This window comes from Lissotriton helveticus, chromosome 5_1 (genome assembly GCF_964261635.1).
Source record: "Lissotriton helveticus chromosome 5_1, aLisHel1.1, whole genome shotgun sequence".
NCBI lineage: Eukaryota > Metazoa > Chordata > Amphibia > Caudata > Salamandridae > Lissotriton > Lissotriton helveticus.
Genome location: NC_136065.1, coordinates 1,551,351,482 through 1,551,379,322, shown reverse-complemented (window position 1 = coordinate 1,551,379,322; position 27,841 = coordinate 1,551,351,482). Strand labels below are relative to the sequence as shown.

General features: G+C 44.3%; 1 protein-coding gene across 1 annotated transcript in view; it reads left to right on the top strand.

The window, feature by feature from the left end:
* NFASC (neurofascin) overlaps window positions 1-27,841 on the top strand; it is a 639,840-nt gene that overhangs the window by 505,418 nt on the left and 106,581 nt on the right. The window contains exons 23-26 of the mRNA XM_078644633.1: window positions 2,395-2,599; window positions 7,644-7,787; window positions 8,914-9,087; window positions 11,788-11,802. Coding sequence (XP_078500759.1) covers window positions 2,395-2,599; window positions 7,644-7,787; window positions 8,914-9,087; window positions 11,788-11,802 — 538 coding nt within the window. The remainder of the gene's footprint in view (window positions 1-2,394; window positions 2,600-7,643; window positions 7,788-8,913; window positions 9,088-11,787; window positions 11,803-27,841) is intronic.

Sequence of the window (27,841 nt, the reverse complement as noted above, 5' to 3'; positions counted from 1 at the left end):
CCAAGGAGGAGGAGAGGCTTTACCGTCTGGATCCAAAAAGAGCATTGTCGTTCTACCATGACCACACAAAAGAGTTCCAGGTGGACGACCAACTCTTGGTGGGGTATGTCGAAGCGAAGAAGAGAAAGGCCTACAGGAGTAGACCATCTCCCTATGGATCGTGCTCAGCATTAAAATATGCAACACATGGGCCCAGAAACAACCTTTTGAGGGCTTGCATGCTCATTCCACCAAGCTAAAGCTGCGCCCACAACGTTAGCATATAGAGTTCCGGTCCTGGACATATGCCAGGCAGCAACATTGGCGTCTCTGCACACGTTTTTCCAAGCACTACTGCCTCGACGCTCAGGTCCGTAGGGATGGGCATTTAGCCTGTACAGTCCTACAGGACTTAATAATGTGAAATTTTCTTGCAGACCTACCTCGAGGGGAGGTATTGCTTGGGCATCTATTCTAAGATAAGGAATATTCTGCTAAAAGTGTCTATTGGATGATCAAGTTACTTACCTTCGGTAGTGTCTTATCTGTTAGAGACTCTTGAAGCAGATTCATTACTGACCCATCCCTCCTCCCCTTTCTGCGAATTGATTTCTACCGATAGGGCTTTTCCTTTTCAGGGCCCTGGTTTTTCACACCAGTAGCCCGAGTTCTTCATGACACTGCCCTCCTGGCGTGGAAAGTTGTGAAAAGAAACTAACATCAGCACACTGGGGTGACATCAGTACAGACACTGCGCACATACGTTCTGGCATTTCCTAGATGCTACGCGGAGCTGAACAACACCACCTACCAGAGTACAGGAGTACTGCTCACAAAAAATGTCTGTATCCTCTCTGACATCTGGAGATAATTCTAAGGTAAGGAATCTGCGGCTAGATATAGTCTCAACCAGATAAGGCATTACCAAAGGTAAGTAACTTGTTCTTTAAGTATATGAATGTGAGAGGTGTCCCCATGCTGTGCTTGGAAACTGTGTATGCAGGTGAGATGATTTAGTGTGTGAGTGTGTGTGTGTGTGCGTGTGTGTATACATTTGATGTGTAAACTTCATAGTGCTTTTGTGCAGTTTAATGTGTGAGGAGGCAATAATTATGTAATTTTTAGGTGTGTGCAGCTCTATGTATGTGTGTGTGTGTAGAACCTGTGTGTCTACATTTCTTGTGTGTGTGTGTGTAGTTGTGTTTCGATATATGTATGTATATAATGATGCATGGTATTGACTTGTTGTCAAGGGTTTTATTTGTTGTGCAGATTTTTTTCAGATTATATTTTGATTATACTTAGGTTTTGTTGCGGCATGTGTTTCTTTGAAATTGTTCCTGATATTCTGAATATCATTCTCCTATTCAGATACAGTTTACTATTTTGTATTACTGTATGTTTTGAGAGCTTACATGTGGGCGCATCATTGTTAGAATGCCCATACTTCTGTTAATTTATTTTTAAATCTGAAATTGGGAAGCAACTCAATACATGTGCAGTTTGTCATGCTCATGAGTTGTCTGCCAAAGGTGTTATCAAAGTTTAAGGAAAGTCTTTGATTAACACTAGTGTGGATGATGTAAGAAATTCAGATATTTCAAAAGCGTGATAAGCACTTTACTAATGCCCATATCCACCTTGACATCCACATCCATTCTTGACGCTACCACTCCAATTGTTTTCGCTGCCTCTTCTTCTTTTTGTGGACTGATAATAAAGCATCTACTTATTTTGAGATGGATAGTTTCCTTATTGTTTCCTCATCTCAGACCTTTTGCCTCTAATGCGGTGGTCTTCAAACTCTTTGGTGCCCCCCGCCGCCACCCGTGGGGGGAAAAAAACTCATCGGCCCCCTCAGATTTTTTCACAATTCTGATAAATTGGCAAAGTTTAAATATGTCTAGACGTGTTTAAACATTGCAGTGAAGTTCTGTTACCATTTTAAATTTGCAATCAAATACTTGATTGCCAAACATACTATTCTGGTCAGGCAGGCCTTACTAACGTGTAAAAGTATCCACAGTGTGAGTATTAGAAATGAGGGTGGAGGGTTTGAAAAATATTTGCAGTCCCTTCCCTTTTGACACATACTCCCAGCTAGGATATACATGCCAAAAGATGTTAGTGATAGCCCATGGCAGCGCAGCTTTCTGCCGCTCATATTTTGTTTTCTGTTTAAAACGATGCACAGTTATCAGCATAATGCCCGCCTCCCAGTTTGAAGAATCCTGCTCTAAGGGATGGCTTACTAAAACAATATTTGATTGTCAGAGTTTGTGTACATACACCTTCGATAACTTGCTGTTGCTCCTCACCTCCTCTAACCTGACCTGCACTGGCCTAACATTAATCCAAGTAACGGGAAACGCCCCAGAAGGGCTGCAGATTTATTTGCCCCCCATTTTGTTGAAGGCCTACTTCTGGCGTGAGAGCAGCCTGCTGAAGAACTTGTGGGTATCCAAGAGACAGCAACATGCTAGTTTTAGCGGTGACCGTCTGCGTGGCATGGTGTCCCAACTAGTGCCATACAGTAACTACAAACTGGAGATGACCGTGGTGAATGGACGTGGAGCTGGGCCACGGAGTGAGACCAAGGAGTTCACAACACCTGAAGGAGGTAGGATGGAATGAAAGCATTGTACCTAGGTGTGTTATGTCTAGTCCTCATCACTGAGCAAGAAGAAAGGCCACCAGAGAGAGAGAGGCACTGTCACTGTAAAATACTTAGTTTACAAAGTCACTTGAAAGTTAATGTTTATAAAGGATCCAGACTGAAAAGGATTGTACTGATCCTACCATAAAGATTAGAAAAAAACAATTACATTTTACATTTATTTTCTTGCTTTTGTCCTTTCCTAGTGTAGACATATGTGCTGCATTGAGGGAAATAGTCGTTATATCCTAGTCTTTAAAAATATCTTCTCTCTGGGGACTCCTTAAGCTAAACCTTATGGTGTTTCTAGTTGCTGCAAATGCGGTTTCTCCCATGAATCAGTGTGTACCTCTGCTGGAGATCATGGAATGAAGGGGGATGGAGAAACTGCCAGAAAACTCCACATGCTCATTCCGTTATAGAATGAAATATAGTTTTGCGGGAAAAAAGGAGTGAACCACATTTGGAGCTTATTATTTACCTAACATGGTTTCTGCACGTGCCAAGGCTGTCATTACAGATGCTAGAAGTACAATGGGGTGTTGAATGGCGGATCTTTAGACCTGTCAGGATGATTGTCCATTGTAATACCGCATCTCCAGTACATGCACTCTCATAATTAATGCCCAGTGTTGAGTAAGTATCCTTTGGATGTAAATAGAGACATTACAGATGCTGGAAATCTATTGTTATAGTTGCCTTCAGTGCAGAGAAAAAGCAGCTTTCCCTTCACAGATAAAATAAAATTGCATTTCTAAAAGACACAGTGTATGAACCTTTCAAATAAAATTTGTTTCTGCACCATAATACATGTGACTACCACTGTACATTCCCCTGAAGTCCATTTGGCTCAATCCTAACTGCTGTTTAATGATGTGCATGGGTAATATGCTCTTGGCATCTGAGGGAGACTAACCCTTTTGCTACTGCAATCTTCAGTTTCTTTAATCTGTGTAGCAGGCAGTAGTACCAGATACGCACAATTACTGTTTTTGAGTAGAGACAAATCTAATTTGATGATCTTTTGCACACAGTGTGCAAAAGAGTTAAAGGAACCAATTGCTCCAAGTATTCAGGACAAAAGGTTTATTACTGATGAAGTTTAGCTATTACCTTTGATATTGTGTTCAAAAAAGCTACCCAGGATTTTAATCAGCTGCACTGTGTGGAGGCATTTTTCAGGGTAGGAAGGCACATGAGTAGATGAGTACCAGCCACTATAATCGTTAATTTAGTAGCAAGAAACATGACTTATTTACACATGCCATGCAGTATTATACTGTCTATGTCTGGAGCTTGGAATTGCATCTCGTTCACTGCCAACTCCAACTTTAGATTGCACCTATCTGTTTGAAACTGCCCCTTGCAAATCGATCTGTCTCTCTGAATGAGTCATATAAATAACTCATCTTTGTGCAAGTATGAAGATAAAGATTGATCAACAGTTATAAAATGTAATGCTCTGACCACAGATTGGAGAAGTCTGAGGTGTCTCATAGAAATGTTGAGCCTTTTGAAACTGCACATCGCTGCCTGAGAGTAAACTTCAGTGTATCATTGGAAAAATAAGGTCTCGGATGCGCGATAAATGCCTCCAACTAAATATTTAGGTATGTATACAGTTATTTGTAGAGCGTAAACCTAGTTATAGAACAACTGAATGAAGAACGAGGGCAGAAGCCCTGAGTTACCATTCAAGATTGTTTACAATAAAGTAGTATGTTTATGGGGAGTGAATTCTATCCTGTGGAGATGTAGTGTTCTTTACAGGCTGAGATAATCTGTCCTCACTTTATACTCCTCTCGTGCACAACTCTAATGTAACATTTTCTACCAAATTTGAGAAACCCAGGCCAAAGTTAGAGTAGCGATTCATTGGGACAGGTTGAAGGCACCAACAGCCCATACTTGGCTCACCGACCTAACTCACGTTCCTGAACAACTATCTGCTTTCTGGGAACAAATGCCACCAAGATCTAGACCCTGAGACATCTGGGACCCTGTACTTCATTCCTCCTCCGTAGAAACCCGACCCCTGCCACCATAGCGGGACACTGCTTGTCTGCAGAGGGACCCATTTGTAACTCATAGTGTAACATTCAATAGCCAGAGCCGTTATAGATGGTCAGCTACCTTTTCGCCAGCGTCTAATGCATACACAGGTGGGTAGTTTGGATGTAAACACACGAAATACAGAGAAAATTCCACGAATGTGAATATGTTCTGCTGTATTGATCTGTGAAATTAGTGCTTATTTTGTAACTGTGTTCGCTATGCAAGTTTCTTGCTATTTTAAATGTTGTCGATTTTCTATGTATTTCCAACTGCTAATAAATAAATAATTATTTTTTTAAAAGTTGGGAAAGCCTGGTTTTCAGTTTGACATAAATATGAACTTTAATGTGATCGGTGACATCAGTAGATGGGATACCAGCTTGACAAATTAAGACTTATCATACCTGTTTAATCATCTAATCACTTTTGTGCAGTTGGAGGGGCTGCATTATGTTATAGAATATATTTGCTCTGATGTCAAATGTAGGGGGCACAGAATGCTGCAGCCGAAGCCATCAGGAGGATGCTGTGGAGAGATCATGTGTCAAATACCATGAGATTTATGGACTTTCATCTGTGAAGGACATTCAATTTAGAATTGGGGTCCTTATGTACAAAATGCATTCACAAACTTGTACTTTCACAGCCTGGGGGTCCAGTGTAAGTTGTTGACTTTGCATCACGCACCTAATCTGGAAAAGGATTGCTCTCGGACCTTGTAAAAAATATCCTGCCTTTCTAGAAAATATTTCCCACGCCATGTGTCACACAGTCCCAGTGATTCAGTCCATTTCGACATAGTCTGAGTACTATGCGTCTTGGTGGGCCCACTCAGGTCCAAGGCTGAGTGCATTATAGAATTTTAAGTCCCCTGCTTCGATCAGCATCTTGTGTGGAGGTGTCTTGTAGCAGATCTGCAATTTGCCCAAAAGTGTACACACCGACCAATGTCCATAAATGACACCCAAGCAGTCTTGCAATAGAAGTTACCCAAATCATCATTATAGATCATGGATAAAATAAGTGGGGCAGATTTACAAAGGAGGATAGCCTCCTGCTGCATCTCCTGTTGAATCCGACTGGTAAACATTAGTATAGTCATAGCCGCCCAGAAAGTCTGACTTTGTGCTTCACAAGTGGATCTCTTGTAGTAGAAGTGCATCTGGGAATTTGTTTTTGCATATTGCATGACTGCCTCTTCTTTCTTTTACCTTTGTATTTCCGCGCACAAATTCTTCTCCCACCCTCTCAGTCAACTTCCTCACTACCATCCAGGCCGACCACCTCCATACAAGACTATTTCGGTTCTAGCATCTTGAAAAAAGTGCACTCTATTTTGAAATATAACTTTCAGTTTGGCTGGATAGAGCAGCCTGTATTTTAGGCCCCTAGCTCTCAATGTTTTCTTTACATGGTCAATTGATTTCTTCGGTGCTTGGACCGGCCTAGTGTAGTCTGGAAAAGTCTGTGTTTTCACGGATTCAAATCGAAGTAGGGAGAGAGTTTGTTTGCCGTGTGGAGGCCCTTCAGCCATGTCTCGAGGACCGTTTCTAGGCTAGACCACTCTACTTTTCCAGGGAAGCCAATTAATCTCAGAATATTATGTATGGCAAGACCGCCCTTCAGCATCCTCCGCTCATTTTGATGGGTTGATAGCATATTTTCAAGTTGCTCAACAGTGGATTGGAGGTTTCTAACCATGTTGTCTAGTTCTGAGAAGTGATCCGGTTTACTACATTTCTGAGATCATGCCTGAGCAGTGCCACGTCCACACAACCTCACCAATCTTAGCTTCAAAGGCCAAGATTGAGGTCTGTATGGCTTAAAAACGTAATTTGGTTTGTGAGGTGGAGTGGAGTCTGCCTATGCCTAAGCCAATCCCTGCATCGGATTTCTCTGTTGGTTGAGAGAATACTGTAGTAAATTTTTTTTATCTTGCCTTGTTTGGGAGTGGGTGCGTCCCTGCCCTTAGCCATTGTAGCTGCGGTCAGTACTCCTTCTAAGCTGGCTATCAAATTGCAGATTGCACCTATGAATGTGTCACCGGGAATCACCTAGGGTGTGCGAGCAGGGGACACTGATTGTGAATGCAGGGCTCGTCACTCCTCAGCAAAGAAGGTCCTTCAGGACAAGCCCAATGAGCAGGAATTCCTACCCCGTCGCTATTGCTTCATGTCAGTTTGTGCTGGCTGATGCCCAACGACAGACACAACTGAAGCATGCCACCTCCCAAGTGGTGGAGTTAAAGACAGGCCACAGGTACCACACAGCAGGCCGCCTGGTCTCCATGGGGAAGAGAGGGGCAGAGGGCATATCCAGTGCTGCAGCAAAACTGCTCTGGGTTCCAGTCTCTCACCAGCGGGTGGATGCCTCTTAGTTTCCATGCAGAGGGATCCAAGTTGCTCCTATGTCAACCGCCAGACACTCCTCTTCACTCAGCCGCTGCCCCGCTTCTGGGACCCTTAATGTGCGGCCCTCAATGTCATCTTGTTTTCAGCAGGGTCCCCTGCTCAGTCTTTCAATGCTGCACTTGTTTGCTGCCTTTCCAATTAGCAGCAGAACTGTGGACAAAATGGGCACAGCTCACTGATGGCAAGCCACGCACACCAACACTCATTATGTGGGTGATAGCAAGATCAGTCTTAAAATCAAGGTGCGATTGGCAGCTGCTTGAACTTAGTACTGCTGTAGGATTACTCCGCCAACATAATTTACCATGTGCATTGGAAAGGTTGGGAGATGTAAATGAGGGTGTTGGATGTATATCTATTAACAATGTTCAATGTGCAACTGAGAGAGACCACTACATTATAGCAGTAATGGCTTATAGGGCTTGCCCTTATTGTAAATGAGGGCAACACCTCCCCCTCGAGCGACAGGATATGTTCTGGTGAAACTGTGCAATTTATTTCCATGTGTATTAACTTATCTTCTTTTCTTGCCTATCTCACAGTACCCAGCCCCCCAAGGTATTTCAGGGTCAGACAGCCAAATCTGGAGAGTATCATCCTAGAGTGGGACCACCCTCAACACCCCAACGGTGTGCTCACTGGGTACTCGCTGAAATACCACTTGTGTAAGTGCCAACTTTGTGTGTGTAAAACTTGCTGTTCCTTATTACATTATGTTAGCAAGTACCGTTTTCCAAGTCTACAAACTCTTGCATTATTTAATAGTTTTTTTCTGTTGCACTTTAGCCCCAGGCACTGTAGCCCCGGATTTCAGAACTCTTTATAATACAATTCACTCAGATATAGTTATTCAATAACTATATAATCTGAAGAGCAGAGGTGATGCTTATGTAATGAACAAGAATGTACTTTCACACAGTACATTGGTGGAGAGAGGCAACACCATGAATGAAACAGTAATGCCACAGATAGTTAGATGAGAGAAAATGGTTATGTTAGCATTTTGTGAATGAGCATGAATGGTACTTACAGCCATGTCCCTCTATCTGGTCATATCAATGCTGCAGGTCAAACTAGTTGAATGGTTATATATTAGAGTGGACCATTGCAAGCATAGGAAGCCAGGCCTTCGATACATAGGCTACTACTCTGTCTGGCAGGTCTAAAAAGATACTTTTATCTTCCTTCTTCTCCCCTCTTTGCACTTCGTTCCTCTCTCTTTCTTTGCATCCTCCCCTTTCCAATAAACTCTCCTTCTACCTTATATCCTCTCCCTTCCTTTTATTTATGTAGTTTCCTGCCCATATTTCCTTATTCTACAACTACTTTAGTGCCATCTCCCACTTCATCGTCATTCTCTCTTTCATTCTTTTTCTTCCGTCACTCTCTTTCTGTCTCAGTCTTCTCTTTCTGTCCCTGTCTTTTCTGTTTTTCTTTGTGACATCTCTTCGAAAACACTCCTAAAGTTAAATCTGAGAAGGCACAATCACATCGCTGTTCAACAGCTGCAACTAACCTAGATTAGAGCACCCATCGTTCCCTAGACCAGCACTCACAGCTTTACCAGTTCTCAGCTTGCACCTGTCCTAAAGTAAGCCTAAAGTTTTACCTAAAGTGGAATGTTTGCAGTTGCACCAGACTCGCACCGCATAGAGGAAAGCTTTGTGTTTAAGCGTGCAGATTGACTGCTTTCTTTCCTGGATTTCAGATAAATTTGAGTGCTTTGCAAAAAGATCCAAGAAGTATGCTTAGAATGCACAACATTGTGTTTTGTTTGCATTTTGAATGTGCCTTGTCCTTTCTTCCCCTCAGTCAATGGCACTAGGACCTCACGGCCGGTGGTAGAAACCTTCCCTCCCAACCAAACACGATACAGTCTTCAGCGAACCGACCCTGTCTCGCGCTATAAGTTCTCACTCAGCGCCCGTACACAGGTGGGAACAGGCGAAGCCATCACAGACGAGTCACCAATCATTCTGAACGAAGGTAGGTGCCTTTCATTGGTGACCTAGGAGCAAAGTGTCTCTCGAGTGCTATAGGACTCTTGCCTTTGGACATTAACTTGATGCCAAAAGAATATCAAGACAGACATTTCTTTGTATGGTTATGTGGCTTTTTTCAGGTGTCATGTTTTACAGAAACTATGATCCTTGACTCCAGTCTTTCATCATTGTGTAAATTGCTTCATATTTTGATACATTCACATAAAAAGGGCAGTTCAGTGTCAACTTGTCTTGTCTGAAAGCAGCTATGCCTGTGGATGGTCCCATAAGTTGCCTGCCTTAATTACAGTGGATATTGGTGTCACAAACACTGAACATCTCACCCTTGACATGGTTACAAGAAAGTCTTTCTCAATTTGTTCTGTAAAACATGGCATTGTGTTGATTATGGACACTTAAAGCCCGCAGCAGGGCTCACAATCAGATGTGCATCTCCGTTCACCTGCAAAGTCAATGCGCTGTCTGTGATCATTTAATACTGACCATTCAAGTGAATTGACTCTCTAGGCAAACTACATAAAACTTAAATGGAGCAATTTTCTTTTACATCTATTTGCTACCTGCTTTTTAGGGAATGGAGCAAACCGCTTTTGCCCACAGCTTAGTACTATCTTTTCCATTTGTACAATTGAACACAATCAAGAAGTGTCAGAAATTCTATGTCAAAAACATTTGTTGTTTCAATTTTTGCCAGAGTAAAAAACGTATTTTTTTTAATTAAAATTTGTTACACAACTTCTTTTCAAACAGCCATGAGACAAAATTATTCTTTTGTGGGCTGCAATGCCAAAAAGGTTTCCTTTTGCAAAAGGAATATCATGATGAACATAAAACAGTCTATATGATCACGTTCTGCACCGTACAATGCCCAGTATAGCATTTTGTACTATAAAACTGTCCCTCAAGGACAATTTGCATTGTGCTAATGATTACTGGCAATCACATGAAGAGTTACAGAGAATTGGTGACCCTTGAGGATTCCCAAAAAAAGAAATTGCAATATAGCTTCCATGAATGCTCAAGAAAGATGAACACAGATTTGTGGAGGCCATCTTGTATTGATGTTTCTAAAAAAAAAAACATTACAAGATGCCAGCTGCGAATGCATGCATATGCACAGTAGACATCTGGGGGGAAAATAACATTAGCAAAGCTAATACGACATTCCCCAGGTCATGGGCAAGATCAACCAGCTTTTGCCCATGAGTGTTAATGTTTGCTGCCATTTCCTTCACTTTCTGAGGAAATGATTTTATTTTTAAATATTTCCATAGGCTAATGAGGCAGATTTGAAGCACTGGCAACATAAAAAAAATGTTTAGGCGATATGCTTTTCCAGGTTCAGTGTCCGGGGCGTAGCTCAGTCATTGAGATTTGGGGGAGGATAGAGTGGGGTGGGGGGGGGGGGGGGGTGAATCACACATTTTCCAATTAATAAAGCAGTGGGTCACAGGGTGAACATGTCAGATGACTAAGATTAGGGATTTACTGTTCCAATGAGGAGAAGGGTCAGTACTGATTTGAACTAGGTGGACTTCTGGGGCCTATTTAGGGCCCGATTCACAGAACTAACTTAAACAAAATCCTAAACTTACTACCATTTTGGTATTCACAGAATGCACTTACTAATTTTAGTATTCACAGAAGGCACTTACTCAGTCCGGTATTCACAGAAGTTAGGAGTCCTAACTTTAGGACTCCTAAATGCCTTCTGGGAATACCGAAAGTCTTAAAGTTAGGATTTTTCTCAGTTTAGGAGTAGTACAGTTAGGACTCCTAACTGCCTTCTGTGAATACCGAAAGTCTTAAAGTTAGGATTTTTCTCAGTTTAGGAGTAGTAAAGTTAGGACTCCTAACTGCCTTCTGTGAATACCGAAAGTCTTAAAGTTAGGATTTTTCTCAGTTTAGGAGTAGTAAAGTTAGGACTCCTAACTTTAGGACTCCCAAACTGAGTATCAGACTCAAAATGAAGGTAATTTGACCCTTTTCCAAGTTTCTGGATATTTGGAGGGAACCCTCGCTGGGAAACTACATTTACGGGCAAGTCCATTTATTATTTTACTGCCATGTACCATCTCAACAAATCCAGTATTTGACTTTTTATCGTGTACCCTTATATTCAAAATGAAGATATTGAAATCACCTTTGTTTGGGGCATGATTAAGGATGTCCCTGGTGTACTGTGGGGAAATTGTAAAGTTACACAGGCCAGAACCCTTGAGCCCAAAGAAGCTTTCACTATTGGGCACCTATAGGAGGTAGCTGACGGTACCCACTGGAGCTGCCAGCGCCCCACAGGCACTTCAAGGGTGATGCTCCTGCAAGCCCCAAAGCTCTATCAGAGGTGACCCGCCTCTTACCCACAGTGCACCAGAGGAATGTTCACTATAGTCCTGAGCAGAGGCACTCAGTACTTTGAGAGATATTAAAATATAAATTGTTCTCATGCGTACAGATCGGTTTTTGACTAGTACTATTAGCTGTTAACATTTACCCTCTTTTTGAAATGCTCAGTGTTGCCTGTCCTGCTGATTCGCATGAAGCATCTCCTGGTGTCGTGACTGCACGGTCCCAATATATGTTGGCTGTGATTTCACTTTATCCGTTCTGTTTTTTCTTCCCACCTTTCCCACTTTCTCCCTGTAACTCTCTTCTCCCTGTCGTGTGCCACCGCCCCTTGAAGCCACTCCAACCCCAGGTATTGTACCCACAGGATGAGGTAATCTGCATGGGGCCGTGGTAGCTGCTGCTTGCTGTGAATGTGTGTGACATGCTGGTGCACTTCCACTTCAAAGCAATTGAGTCGCTATAGAATTATAATCGAAGTTAATGGTCAAATAAAATAAACAACATAAAGGTTGTTTTAGGTTCTTTAAGTAGTGTGTATGAGTCTGCACTGTACAGAAAGAACCACTTAGTGGCTGATTACAAGTGTCCCGGTAAATCCTTATTCCTGTGCAAACTCCTGATTTGGGCGGTGTTGGAATTCCAATTTGGGCAGATTTGTATTGTGTCCGATAAAGTCAGTATCTCACGATAATAAATAAAGTGATTTTTGGATTTTCGTGTACTAGTATCAAAATCTTCATATTGTACCTTGATCCCACTGATACTGGTAATAAGTTGACTTTATCACACCTGGTCTATACCACCTATCCCTCCAGGGCACTTCTAATCAAAACCCCTAAGCAGCAGAAAATTGATGGGTAGAATTGATTCTTCAGCTCATCATATTTTCATATGGTTGATTTTACTCAACAAGATGGTTCAGCACTTGTTTCTGTCATCCTTGTGACCTTCAGATTGCAAGTTTAAATATGGGCAAGTCCAACTTTACCTTTTGTTCTTTCATTCTTTCAAGTTTGTTCTTTCATTCTTTCGAGTTTAATAATTTGGGAATCGATCGTAACACTTATTTACAGCACCAAGAAGTGCTAGAAATTGACGTATCACTTTACTGAAACGCACAAGCTGTTTTTATTTTTGTCAGAACCATGCGTGAAATAACGATAATGGGGCAGTAAAGGAGTGGGTTTGGCATTCTGGCACAAAGTGCTGTTGTTTCCTTTCATTGTGTATTTGATGGCACGCACATGATACAGGTTGAGGTAGTGGGCATAATTATATACTATTTCGTGGTTATACTAGAGAAGTGGGTGCTCGTAGCCTTATTATTCACATGGCGTTGGGCGTTAACAGCTGTTAATTGCCCTCCCTCTAATTATCACTTTTATCTCTGGCTTGGTCTCGAAACTGTGGGTGTCAATTAACAGTGGTTTGGATGGTATATCCAGCTTTTAATACTATGTGCAGAGGGAACAAATGCTTCATTATCATTATTATTTAGGGGCATAAACAAGCATGAAACAGTAGAAGGTGAATTATCTGAGTTTAACATTCATTTAATTATTTCCAACCATCTTGTAGCAAAGTGAATCTCCGTACATTATTATGCCCAGACGAAGTACCCGAGTTGTTTCATAGAAACTCACCACTGGGGCTTCATAAGGTCTCACTTTGCCATTGTATTCCTCTTCCGAAGGGATGTGACTTAATAGTGTTAACTGAATTGGTCTTTTTGTGGCAGGACTAATTTCTACATGCTTGGTACTTTTCTGTAATGACCCAAGTAACTTGAAAACGATAGCCGATGGAAATGGCTGAATAGAATGCTAATCAGAGACAATCCCAATCGCTAGGACTACGATTGATACTTTTTTTGTTTTATCTATATTTGAACCTCATGCAGCTTAATACGCGAGTACCCTTTTCAGTTAAGCAACTCCTAAGTAAGAAATGATGAGCGGTTATTTTTTTGGTTTGAGCTGCCTGGAAGGAGTGTACACAATACTCTATGGTTTTACTAGCGGTATTGGTTCAAATGTCGGGTGCAATCCCTGATAAAAGCCAGCAGAGGGGTTTAGTATATAACTGATCTAGCGCATGTTCCATTTCTTTTGTCTATAATGCAGAACATTTTCCTAGTGTGAGGAACATTTTCATTTTGCGCCCTTCCATGGACTTGATGATGTAATTGATACAGTTGGTTAGTTTCAGCTGAACCTCTCAAGTAAGAGAGACTGCACTGATGATATTCTGAAATTGTGTTTGTCCATGCGTCTCACATTAAAAGTAGTGCAAAACCTCACAACTTCACCCCGGTTTATAAATTATAATAACAATGGTGTTCATGGCTACTTGCGAGGGGTTGGCTTCATGCCAGGCCTGCGGCCTACCCCTTACCGAGCACAACGTGGGATTGGCTACCTGCGAGGGGCTAGTGGCAGGGCATGGCTGCAGGCCATGTGCAACAAGTGTTTGGCTTTACGTGTGGTCAAATATTACTTTATGTTAAAAAAAACTAAAATTTCACTGAAAAAACAAAGGCTAAAGTAATGTTATAGTTTGAAATGTTCATTCACAACATAAAATTTTAAACTAAAAAAATCACAGAAATTCACCAGTTATAGTTATCTCACGCAACTCTAACTCGTCCCTTTGCCATGCACTGCTAATTACCCCACATATTACATCAGTCATAACATCATCTATGACATCATTGATAATATCAATGCAACATTTGCAATGAAATTATTGATGAGAAAACTGTGCAAGGCTCTGCATCAGAGTCTGGTATAACGATGGGGAGCGTCGGGACTGATAGGAGTGAAGTGGGCACCAGGTTAGGTCACGGTCTCGAGGGCGGCGCTGCTCCGGATCCAAGGAGCCCGACTGGCACCAAACCAGTGGGGGGTCTCTCCCGTATCCCTGAGGCCAGCCCATATATGAGGTGCATAGCCTCAGTTGGGGGGAAGTTGATCTGGCTAACTCTGGAAAGCGTGGAGCAGACCTTGCCACAGGCTCCACTGCAGAGCGAGGCCTAAAGTGCCAACAATCCAGCTCCAGGACCGAGAATCTGGACTGCCACAAAGAAGTCGAAGACCACTTCAATTCCTTTGACTTCTTCTTGGAGTTACCCAATGATTGGGATCAAGATGTTGACCGCCTGGAGCAGTTCTGCGAGAGATCCCAAGATCTTCTCCGCAACCGGTATCAAGAGTGCCACGGGGTCGACCGACAAGGAGCTTGAGGGACAGTTACCTCAGCGCCTTCAAATCCGTGGAATGGCTATCCTTGCATGTCTTGGAGTCAATGTGATCCAGACACCAAAGGCAAACCAAATGTGGGCCTCTCACAAGACATATGCCTGTGACAAACACCATGTGTTTTGAACATGGTGGGCTTCTTGGGAGACATTCCCAGCACATCAGGAGATGGAATCTTAAAAAAGCCTCAACAAAAGTTGAAAAAAAAGTCAGTCAAAAAGACTGGGTGTAGCTTCCTTTTATCCCTTGCTGACTGACACAGAAAGAAAACTGATGTCAGCATGTTGTTCTGGCGCCTAAATAGGCACTGAGCTCATCACTTCCAGCGTGGACAATGCATTAGATGCCTCTATCAGATTGTGCTAACTGGATGGACCTAGAGATAATTTCCTGCAGTCAGTTTCAATGAGAATATTAATCTCTTTCAGACCTGACTTTAGGTAGATAAATATTACCCTTGAATCTCATAGCTTTATGATGGATCTTGCCCATTACCATTTAAAAGGATGGAAGCCTTCACAGCAAACAATTCTAGGACATAGCATTACTTGGGTGCAGCTTTCACAGCTCTCAACTATATCAGGCAAGATAGATGTATACCTTAACCAGGCTTCTCCAGCAAGCAGCTCTTCAGCTACTGGTAGCTCTCCAGCTACTTGTAAGTAGCTCTCCATTGGGTAGCCCAGACTACAAAATTAGAAGCTTTTGCTTGGTTGAAAGAATGTATGAATCCCAAAATTCAAATATTTGATGGTTCAATCATGCATCATTGCGTAGACTTATTACTAATATTATTACGTTGGTGCCTGGGGCATTGCAACCACAGCTGTCATGTAATAACCATAGTTAGGCATTCCAAATTCAAATCCAAAATCTTGCTTGAAGTGCCTACTAATGTAATGTTCTCTGACCTAGTAATATTACTAGCGCAGGACGATTTTCATATGCCATAAGTAGCTCCTGTGACAGAAAGGGTTGCCTTAAATCAAGGTCTGCAGATAAAGAAAGCACATTCCATCTCTAGGTGGGTGCCCAGGAGTGGACATTTCCCAGGAAAGCCAGGAAGGGTTCCTAAGCGGTATACGGACAGCGCCGGGACACCTCCGGTGGAGGTAGCTGTGCGCTTTACAAATTCCTACATTTACATTTACAAGGCCAATGTCTGCTGGCCAACAGTGGTACAACTCATATGAATGTTAATCTCTGACCTAACTCCCAGGCACATCACTGAAATCGGCCATATTCTGGAAGGTAAATTCCAGAAAAAAAGTCTTGGAAACCATTGAAAATATTGTGCAAGTCAGTGGTCCCTCAATGTACGCCTCTTGTTGCAATCAGGGCGAAACTGACTGACATTGCATGATGCGCTGAGGCGGTCACTGTTTGTAATCCTGCAAACAATGATCATTAATGAAATCTTGTCTGATGTGGCCACTGTTGTAACACTGATAATTTGTGTTAGTATCTCAGGTTGATTTTAATAGAACATAAGAAGCTCTTATTATAAGAAAAGGTGTGGGATTCCTGCCTTAGACACTGGTAGAAGCCTTGGTACTGCAATCTGACTTGGAACATGAAGACGCTGAACTGCCCTGAGAAAGAAAATCATAAGGCCTCTAGCAAAGAAGAGGTCCTGGCTGTCTAGAACTTGTGGGGAGAAATCTTTGAGGTCCTCAGTTTCTCAGCAATCTCGAGAACATTGCAGCTCAGAATTGACCAAGATAAAAATGCTACACCCGAGGTCATGGACATACAGACTCAGATTTCAGGACAGTGAGCAATGTGCACATGCACATGCACTGTCCCTGACCCACCATGTTCTCCTGGACCTGTAGCTGTCCAAATCCAACACCAGGGTGGCCTCTACAGGCCAAAGTATGGGGTAGGCTCCTGTTTGCTGATCACCCCTGTCTTTCTAGCGCTAACTTTACCAGAGACATCTATTTTAAGTTCTAGTTGGTTAATATTCTAAACTGTAGTTCCCTGCTGGTAACGATCGAGGCTGAGGATCCAGTATCTTGGGTGCCTCATAACCCAGAAATCTTGACTACAATCAGCCAGCTCTGAGATGAGGGCTCCTGAACTCGGGTACCAAAAGGGGACTTGGTTCTGAGTACAATCCAGCCTCCCTGAAAAGACCTTTGATCTGTTGTCACTACAGCTGTTTCCCTTTCCATTGGTTGCATCAAGCACACTGCAAAGTAACCCCACTAACTTGGAAAGCTGATAATGATCTCAAACCTGCGTTTGTCACTGTGGAGTATTTTGAGAGTTTGGGTGGAAGTAAGCAAACAATTACAAACCTCAGGATTTCCAAAAGTAGCCATGAACGCACAGCCATTCCACCATGCAGCCTGTGGACTATATATTATTTAAAAAAACACGTGTCCAGCATACCACGTAAAAGCTGTATGTGTTTGGCGGCATATCTAATTCGCAGACAGTGTTATCACATATTTTTTATGTGCATCATCGGCCCATGCTTTCCCGAGTCAGAGCCATTTCCTTTTTCGTTTGACATGCCTGATACGCGGATCCTGCATATGCCAGTGGTTTGGACACCTCACCAGGCACTGACCTAGTCTCTCCCCTTATCGTGGCTATGGAGGAGGGTGCCTAGTTTGCAGTGGTAGTACTGAGGGCGGCTGAGGTCCTAAACATTGGGGCTCCCCTCGGTGACAGTCAGTTTGAACATCTTGACCGAGGTACTTCAGCCAAAAGTTTAACAAAGCTCTTATGAATGTCCTAATTGGGGCCTGGCCTAAGCCCTGCACAGCGGCTCCTGTGCACAGGACAGTTGCCTACCACCATCATGAGAGGGTGCCAGTTTGCAGTGGTAGTACTGAGGGCGGCTGAAGTCCTAAGCATTGGGGCTCCCCTCGGTGACAGTCAGTTTGAACATCTTGACCGAGGTACTTCAGCCGGAAGTTTAACAAAGCTCTTATGAATGTCCTAACTGGGGCCTGGCCTAAGCCCTGCACAACGGCTCCTGTGCACAGGACAGTTGCCCACCACCATCATGCTGCTCTTTGGGACCCCAGTTTCTTCACACAGCACCCCAACGCATTTCCTACCACTCCACTGAATAGGGAATCCAAGAGGCTGGATACCTTCGGAAAGAGGATTTTCTCTTCCATCAGCCTACCACTAATGTCAGTGAGCACCGCTGGCCTTTTGGACCAATACCATCACACTGTGTGAGGCTCACTTGCGCAAGCGCTGGTCTCGAAGGAGGCCTGACCAAATCTCTCCCAAGCTATTGCTGAGGGAAGAGTTGCGGCAAAGTTCACCATTCAATGTGGACTTGACACGACCGACTCGCTGGACAGACCGGTCTCATCATCGGTGGCCCTTACGCGCCACACCTGGCTGAGAACTGCTGGCTTCTCAGGGGCTGTCCAAGCCTCACTCATGGGCATGCCCTTTAATGGCTATTGCCTTTTTGGTGAGAAGGTGGATTCAGCACTGGAGCACTGTGTGTACAACAGAGTTACGAGCAGGTCCTTGGGCCTATCCATGGCCCCTCATCAACCCCAGTCATCCTTTTGCTCTTTTCGTGGCTACGGAGGGGGCGTCAAACAATGTTCATTCCCTCCCAGCCACTAAGGCCAACAAGCTTCCCAGCCTTTATGTGTCCAAGGACGCAGTTCCCACAGACCACGTGGGGCCACTAGACAGGTTTCAGGCCAGTCCACCACTCCCTCGGCAGCCAATGCCTCCAAACTCACTTTAGTTTGCCATCTTACCACCATGGGCATCCTGTGGAGGGTACCGCTGGCAGTTGATTTCTATCCAAAAAGTAGGTTTTACAGATAGTTCAAAGGGGCTACTCCATTCCTACTCAGGACACCCCTCCACCCATGCAACCCACTTACGATTGTTTGACGGAAGATCATCTCATCCTGCTCCGTCAGGAAGTGTTGCCTTTCTTTGCCAAGGGAACCATCGATAGGGGGCCGGCATCAGCAGTAGGCCGTGGTTGCCATTCCCGCTCCTTTCTGGCACCAAAGAAGGGCGAAGATCTTTGTCCTATCCTAGACCTGTGCCTTCACAATTTCTTCCTGAAAAAGGAGAAGTTCAAAATGCTCACATTGGCTCAAGTACTGTCTGCCCTGGATCCCGGAGACTGGATGGTAGCATTGGACTTGCAGAACGCGTACTTCCACATCCCCATCCTGCCTGCCCACATGCGTTATGTGCGGTTCACATGGGCCAGCAGCACTTGGTCAGAAAGCAACCACACAGGGCTTGCCTGCTTATTTTAACAGAGTCAAGACCTCGACCACTACGTTAGCTCACTGAGTCCCTGTCCTGGATGTCTTCCAGGCAGTATTGTGGGCGTCTTTGTATGCGTTCACCAAGCACTACTGCCTTGATGGTCACATCCGTCGTTACAGGCGTTTCGCACATTTGGCCTTTCAGGACTTTTTGGTCTAAATTTGTTCACAGACCCATCTCCGGGGAGATACTGCTTGGGTATCTATTCTAAGGTATGAAATCTGTGGCTAAAAGCCTCTGTCAGATCATCACATTACTTACTTTTGGTAACGAAGAAAAACCAAAGGTGGTGATGGACGGAGCGTTGACAATACAAACACTCACCCCCAGTCAACTGATCTGGGTTTAATCCATCACCGTTCTTTAGCTCACTCCGCCACCCCAGTTCAGATATGGCCATATGCAAATCAGTCTGACCCTGTGCCTTATGGGAACAGTCCAGCTCGAACTGCCAAGCCAAGTCTTCCCTGGACCGGAATCAAGCTTCCCAGGACCGGTTTCTGGCCTTACAGCCGTCTTCAGCCGGGCTTGCTTGACTCCAGTGGCAAAGTGAGCAAGGGACTCACGTCTGAGCATACCCTGCCAACTTAGGGCGAACAAAGAAAAACCAAAGGTGGTGATGGACGGAGCGTTGACAATACAAACACTCACCCCCAGTCAACTGATCTGGGTTTAATCCATCACCGTTCTTTAGCTCACTCCGCCACCCCAGTTCAGATATGGCCATATGCAAATCAGTCTGACCCTGTGCCTTATGGGAACAGTCCAGCTCGAACTGCCAAGCCAAGTCTTCCCTGGACCGGAATCAAGCTTCCCAGGACCGGTTTCTGGCCTTACAGCCGTCTTCAGCCGGGCTTGCTTGACTCCAGTGGCCTTTGGTTTTTCTTTGTTCGCCCTAAGTTGGCAGGGTATGCTCAGACGTGAGTCCCTTGCTCACTTTGCCACTGGAGTCAAGCAAGCCCGGCTGAAGACGGCTGTAATGCCAGAAACCGGTCCTGGGAAGCTTGATTCCGGTCCAGGGAAGTCATGGCTTGGCAGTTCGGGCTGGACTGTTCCCATGAGGCACAGGGTCAGACTGATTTGCATATGGCCATGTCTGAACTGGGGTGGCGGAGTGAGCTAAAGAACGGTGATGGATTAAACCCAGATCAGTTGACTGGGGGTGAGTGTTTGTATTGTCAACGCTCCGTCCATCACCACCTTTGTTTTTTCTTTGTTCGCCCTAAGTTGGCAGGGTATGCTCAGACGTGAGTCCCTTGCTCACTTTGCCACTGGAGTCAAGCAAGCCCGGCTGAAGACGGCTGTAATGCCAGAAACCGGTCCTGGGAAGCTTGATTCCGGTCCAGGGAAGACATGGCTTGGCAGTTCGGGCTGGACTGTTCCCATGAGGCACAGGGTCAGACTGATTTGCATATGGCCATGTCTGAACTGGGGTGGCGGAGTGAGCTAAAGAACGGTGATGGATTAAACCCAGATCAGTTGACTGGGGGTGAGTGTTTGTATTGTCAACGCTCCGTCCATCACCACCTTTGGTTTTTCTTTGTTCGCCCTAAGTTGGCAGGGTATGCTCAGACGTGAGTCCCTTGCTCACTTTGCCACTGGAGTCAAGCAAGCCCGGCTGAAGACGGCTGTAATGCCAGAAACCGGTCCTGGGAAGCTTGATTCCGGTCCAGGGAAGACATGGCTTGGCAGTTCGGGCTGGACTGTTCCCATGAGGAACAGGGTCAGACTGATTTGCATATGGCCATGTCTGAACTGGGGTGGCGGAGTGAGCTAAAGAACGGTGATGGATTAAACCCAGATCAGTTGACTGGGGGTGAGTGTTCGTATTGTCAACGCTCCGTCCATCACCACCTTTGGTTTTTCTTTGTTCGCCCTAAGTTGGCAGGGTATGCTCAGACGTGAGTCCCTTGCTCACTTTGCCACTGGAGTCAAGCAAGCCCGGCTGAAGACGGCTGTAATGCCAGAAACCGGTCCTGGGAAGCTTGATTCCGGTCCAGGGAAGACATGGCTTGGCAGTTCGGGCTGGACTGTTCCCATGAGGCACAGGGTCAGACTGATTTGCATATGGCCATGTCTGAACTGGGGTGGCGGAGTGAGCTAAAGAACGGTGATGGATTAAACCCAGATCAGTTGACTGGGGGTGAGTGTTTGTATTGTCAACGCTCCGTCCATCACCACCTTTGGTTTTTCTTTGTTCGCCCTAAGTTGGCAGGGTATGCTCAGACGTGAGTCCCTTGCTCACTTTGCCACTGGAGTCAAGCAAGCCCGGCTGAAGACGGCTGTAATGCCAGAAACCGGTCCTGGGAAGCTTGATTCCGGTCCAGGGAAGACATGGCTTGGCAGTTCGGGCTGGACTGTTCCCATGAGGCACAGGGTCAGACTGATTTGCATATGGCCATGTCTGAACTGGGGTGGCGGAGTGAGCTAAAGAACGGTGATGGATTAAACCCAGATCAGTTGACTGGGGGTGAGTGTTTGTATTGTCAACGCTCCGTCCATCACCACCTTTGGTTTTTCTTTGTTCGCCCTAAGTTGGCAGGGTATGCTCAGACGTGAGTCCCTTGCTCACTTTGCCACTGGAGTCAAGCAAGCCCGGCTGAAGACGGCTGTAATGCCAGAAACCGGTCCTGGGAAGCTTGATTCCGGTCCAGGGAAGACATGGCTTGGCAGTTCGGGCTGGACTGTTCCCATGAGGCACAGGGTCAGACTGATTTGCATATGGCCATGTCTGAACTGGGGTGGCGGAGTGAGCTAAAGAACGGTGATGGATTAAACCCAGATCAGTTGACTGGGGGTGAGTGTTTGTATTGTCAACGCTCCGTCCATCACCACCTTTGGTTTTTCTTTGTTCGCCCTAAGTTGGCAGGGTATGCTCAGACGTGAGTCCCTTGCTCACTTTGCCACTGGAGTCAAGCAAGCCCGGCTGAAGACGGCTGTAATGCCAGAAACCGGTCCTGGGAAGCTTGATTCCGGTCCAGGGAAGACATGGCTTGGCAGTTCGGGCTGGACTGTTCCCATGAGGCACAGGGTCAGACTGATTTGCATATGGCCATGTCTGAACTGGGGTGGCGGAGTGAGCTAAAGAACGGTGATGGATTAAACCCAGATCAGTTGACTGGGGGTGAGTGTTTGTATTGTCAACGCTCCGTCCATCACCACCTTTGGTTTTTCTTTGTTCGCCCTAAGTTGGCAGGGTATGCTCAGACGTGAGTCCCTTGCTCACTTTGCCACTGGAGTCAAGCAAGCCCGGCTGAAGACGGCTGTAATGCCAGAAACCGGTCCTGGGAAGCTTGATTCCGGTCCAGGGAAGACATGGCTTGGCAGTTCGGGCTGGACTGTTCCCATGAGGCACAGGGTCAGACTGATTTGCATATGGCCATGTCTGAACTGGGGTGGCGGAGTGAGCTAAAGAACGGTGATGGATTAAACCCAGATCAGTTGACTGGGGGTGAGTGTTTGTATTGTCAACGCTCCGTCCATCACCACCTTTGGTTTTTCCTTACTTTTGGTAACACCTTATTTCGTAGAGACTCTAACTGCAGATTCATTACTGATTCTCCCCATTCTGAAACTGATTCAGCAGGGCTTCCCATTTGAAGAACCTTAGCACTGCACACCAGCATGTCAGTCTTCTTTGTGTCTGCGCTTCTGATGTGGAAAGTCATGAAAAGTAACTGACATCAGCACACTGGGGTAGTGCTTATTTATGCAAGGCACATGTCTCTTCCGGACAACACCGATGCCACTGTGGAGCTGAACGGCACCACCTACTGACTTACAGGGGTGCGGCTCAAAAATGTCCAAATCCAGTCTGGCACCAGGGGAATATTCAATGGTAAGAAATCTGTGGCTAGATAGAGTCTCTACAAGATAAGGAGTTACCAAAGGTAAGTAACTGGTTCTTCATTTTCCTGTTGTAGAACTTTCAGATCCAGTATACATTGTCAGTCCTAATTCAGAGTTGAATGGTAAGGTAAAGTGCTAAATCCGGAGGACACCCAGTTAATGGAATTTCTTCCACCATAATATCCCTGTGGTAGAGAAACTTGAAGCTTGGATTTAGCCGCCGTCTGTGCAGGTAACAGCGGTAGGGCTTCGTGGGGGGATTCCGACAGACGACGACGAGAGAAACACAATTATTTATTTAATTTTCCCTCTGCATTGTCTGTCAAAATCCCCCCTCTCGGCGCCACTGCTGTTACCTGCATGCACCGCGGCTGCATGGATTCCCTCTTGGAGTAGTATTTCCTCAATAAATCAAGGAGTTTTACGTTGCCATCCATCACTAAGCCATACCCTTTGCCATACCTCAAGCTGGTTTTTATGTTTGTAGACCTATTTGCAATTCTCTTTCTTTCCCACCTCTTATAAAAATGTACACATAACGTTTGCATTTAGTCCTACACCCCTTTTTAAGGCCTTAGAGACCAAGTCAAGCAAGGGCGTTTGCCCATCATGTTTCATTCTATCCAGTAGCCTCCAAATACGAATAGGCAATTTTTGGACTGGCCCTGACCATCTTTCTGCCCCATGCCCTTCTATGACAGTACACTCCCGCTGGAGAGTGGATCGCTGTAGGTAATATAGGTCGCAACATTTATAGGGCTTTGTCCGTTTGCTGATGTTACCCTTCCTACCCTGGGCTGGACAGAAAATGCTTGAGAGAGTTCCCCATGGCTAGGTTATGGAAGGGAAGTGCTGACAATTGCTTGTTCTATGGCTAATGCTCTGTGGGTGTGCCCTTTTCCCCCACAGTAAGCTAAGCTGTCCCACGCTTTTATGCACCCAGTCATGACTACAGTGCATTTGTTTCCTGTACTTTGAGCAGTTTTTGTGGAGGGGTTCGGCTTTGATTTTCATTTAGGGTGCAGCCTGGAAACCGTGGAGACCATGTGTACATGTGTCCTCTCTTGGATCGGTAGAGTGGAGGGCTTCTGTCTTCTCCACTTGGTGATCGACAGCTCCCTCTTGAATCTGCTTCTTTTACACAGTACATAAAATAGACAGAAGTGCAGGTACTCAAGGTCCCAAAGTACTTCTTCCCTACCGAGTGTGTCGGTAGTTTACTACTGATTGTAGTGCATCCCTGCTGAGAAGTGCTGGGACTCGCCCTACCAAATAATGTAAGTGCATGTATGGAGAGCCAACCAGTACGTTCCCACTTAAGGCACTGGTTTTACTCCAGCCTGGGCTTCCTCGAGGCAGCACTGGGAGAGCTTGCGTTGCCGCTCTTCCTTCATCCAGCATGAGCTGCGCACCACACTGCTTGTTGTTGGATTGTGATTGTACTGAGTGCTCCATTCTTGTCATCATGGCCGGTTGTGTGGCCGGTTCTGCTTCCATTACTGGGTGTGCGCTACATATTGTGGGCGTTTAGTTACGCAGTGATACTAGTTCTGCTTCCGCATGGGCTTTGCTTTTAGTGCTTCTTCATTGCTCAGCTTGCAGAATCTGGTGCATCCTGCCACTTGCTGCCTGTATAAAATGTTGTTTGTGAACTGTGCTGTTTTGAAGCCTGCTGTTTACTTATCAGTTATCTTTCTATTTATGACTTTTTTATCTTTCCTTTTTTTTAACATGCTGTTACCAAGCAGTCTTTCTCTGCGTTTAAATACACACATTTTTTATTTATATGTATAATAATGTTTTCCTATTTTCTGAGACATTGTTTATCCTATTTGTCCAATTGATCTTTGTCTTCTTACTTACGTCTGAGTGTCTTTTTCTCACCTTATTTCTTTACCTGTTGCGTATGTTTCTTGTTCCTAATTTGCATATCTTTACATAATAGAATATATACATATTTTTTAAGACGAATGTTCCTCTGTTTCACAAGATATACATTTCCTTGGTGTGTTCCTGTATACCTTATCCCCACTTCCCAACTGATGTAAGTCAATATGGTGGTTAAAAGGAAAATGCTTCAGTGAAAAAAGCCAATTAAACTAAATGTGCAGCTGGTAGTGTACATACACCTGCGTCCCAGCATGAATAATGAGTACAGTCCATCACACATATAACCCAGTGTGCCCTTATTCAGGACACATTACTATGAGAATGATGCAGAGTACAGAATGCAGCAGCCCGTTAGTTACTGAACATCTCAAGGCGAGCCCCTTTTGGGGCGGCTCTCGCAGAACTACACTGGCTCCCGGTGCAGGACAGAGTGAATTTAAAAACCCTATGCTTCTGTCATAGACTCTTAAATGAGAAAGGCCCTTGTTATCTGTTTCTCTTAATTACTCCTTATAGACTCATCAGGAATCTTAGGTCTGCTGGCACCACTAGGCTGATTAACCCAAAAGTGCAAAGAGCCCGGTTGGGAGGTAGATCGTTTGGCTTTTTAGCAGCAAAGATGTGGAATCAGCTGCCGCTGGATCTCAGAATGCAGCCTTCAGAAGTGTTGTTCCGTAGGAAGTTAAAAACGTGTTTTTGGGTCATTAGTGTTGAGGCAGCAGATAGGGGTTTGCTTACTGACGAGGAGGAAGAATTGGTAGCGCGGGGACACTCCGTTGGAGTAACCAGGCGCTTTATAAACCGCTTATCAAATCTAATCTTTTCAATTAAATATTTGAAAACTAGCAATAACATTTTGAAAACAGCCTTAGGTGAAATTAGAGAAATGAGTCAACCTTTTTTCAACTTCTTTTCATGGTGATGAAAAGAAGAGAAAGACATATGGTTAAACAGGCAGCAGTTACCTGAAGCTAAGAAATAGTACTGGACATTTGAGGTAGACAACAACTCTGTTTCCCATAATAGCAGATGACACCTTAGTTATTTTTCTGGATCCTCTGAGCATGATAATGGAGCCCTTGACTGTCCCCTTTCAAATTCATTCCAGATAGGCATTTTGTTTTCATTTTTCCCCCTTATCTAGATTTAGATAATATTCCAGAATGATAAGGTAATTTTCAGGCAATTAACAAGAAATATTTTATTTTTTATTTTACTTTCTTACTTTTGTGTTGTGTTCTCAATGCCAGAATATATGACAACAAAGAAGGATTTGGTGGAGAGAATACCTAAAAACTGCAAGAAAGCAGCAAGTTTGGCACTGAATCTAGAGGAAAAAATGTTAGAGGGTGGCCCTCCACTACAGATCTTATTTCATTGAGAGGTGATGATAAATGAAATCATCACTTTTACTGCTAGGTATCACTTCTCGCTTCAGTAACAGCAACACAATCATACATTTTATCTCAGAAGGAGTTTAAAAGCAAGAGAGGCCACCTGTTAATACAAACGAGTAGGTCTGTTATTTCCTCTCTCCTGTCATCCACTCTGGTAGGCAACGCATCACAACATAGAGTGGAGAAAAACCACAGAATACAGATGGAAGAGGTACATTTCACACGAAGTCGTATATGCAAGTCCACCAAGTGTCTTAGCGTTATCATTGCTTTCAGTTGCAAGAACAAGACCACTTCATGTTGTAGTGATAGTGTGTAGAGTGGTGCATGTCCTGTTATTCCATAAAGGACATCAGATTTAATGTTGCTGCTTTTTTTTTGTTTAAGAGAAGGTTCTAAAACACCAATACCAACCTATTTTTAACCGTAAGACAGCAAACAAATATCCATATAGGAAACCATTGAGGATGCTTGCTCTGTACCCGATCTTTCCCCTCCCCGCAGTTGTATTGGATATGTTTAACTGACCAACAGAATGCTTATTTACAAGTCCACCTATTCGGAATAAATTTGCTGTTCTCTGAATCATTGGTGGGTTTAGCACCTCATCTCAAGAAAAAGATAATATTCATCTGTTCTCATGTCGGTGACAGTCTAATCACATTTCATCGTTCCAATAGCTTGGTAATACCTCCCTATAATGTAATTCTTCCTTCCAGTTCGGAGACTCCAGATAATCCTTGCCAAACACACATCACTTCTGGTGCAAGTGATCCATCTATAATCTGACAGACACCATTAACTCACTAAAAAACTAGGGAAGACAGTTTTCTATCCCAGAAAACTCTTGAATACTCCACTTTTCATCCTGTAGGGCAGCACATTAATTCCCCCCTACACTTAATGGCATCATCTACTTTTATTTTTCCAGATTCGTATCTGGACACTAAGTCGTTGCAAAGCCCCGAGGAACAGTGGTGCAAGTGCATTCAGATTTGAGATATTGGCAGATTGCTGTACTACTCTGTGGTGCTCCTCAAAGAACATGATTGCAGAAGGCCCATTTCAGCAACTGCTTCCATAGTAAACATTGTGCCTGACGCATCCTTGCCAGAACTTGAAGCACATATGGGACCATTTCAGAGTCACAGCCCTTGATTTTCAAAGTAATCAACATAGCTTGCTTCTCTCCTGAACCTGAGTGGTGCACCTAGTCTGCAGTCCTTTTACCCACAGTTTACATCGTGTTTCTTTCTTGTGCCCCTTCAATGATTACCAGAACTAATTAAGTGGGGGCATGGTTTATGACACTGTTGCTCCAAACCCAAATTGCAGGTTTTCTTACAACAGCAAACAGTCCAAATGTTTGATTACCTATAAACAGGCATAAAGGGCAATGCCCTAATCTGCTGGACACAGAAAGATCTCTACACATTTCCCTCCTCACAACTAATTGCAACAGTTATTGTGTTGAGAAAGTCCAAAACCAGAGTGATCCTAAGTACATTGTAGCGGCTCCAACAATCTTGTTTCCCTAGCGCCCACCAGAGAAGCAACAGTGCACCTGGTTTTGTATGCGTTAGTCACAAAAACAAACTCAGGTCTTCCATATTCAAGAGGAGCCGTTTTTTGTTATATTAGTTGCATCCTGCCAAGTCAAGGTTTGGATATGAAAAGTTCTTTTTTTCATATTGGGAAACAAGGTTATAATATGTAT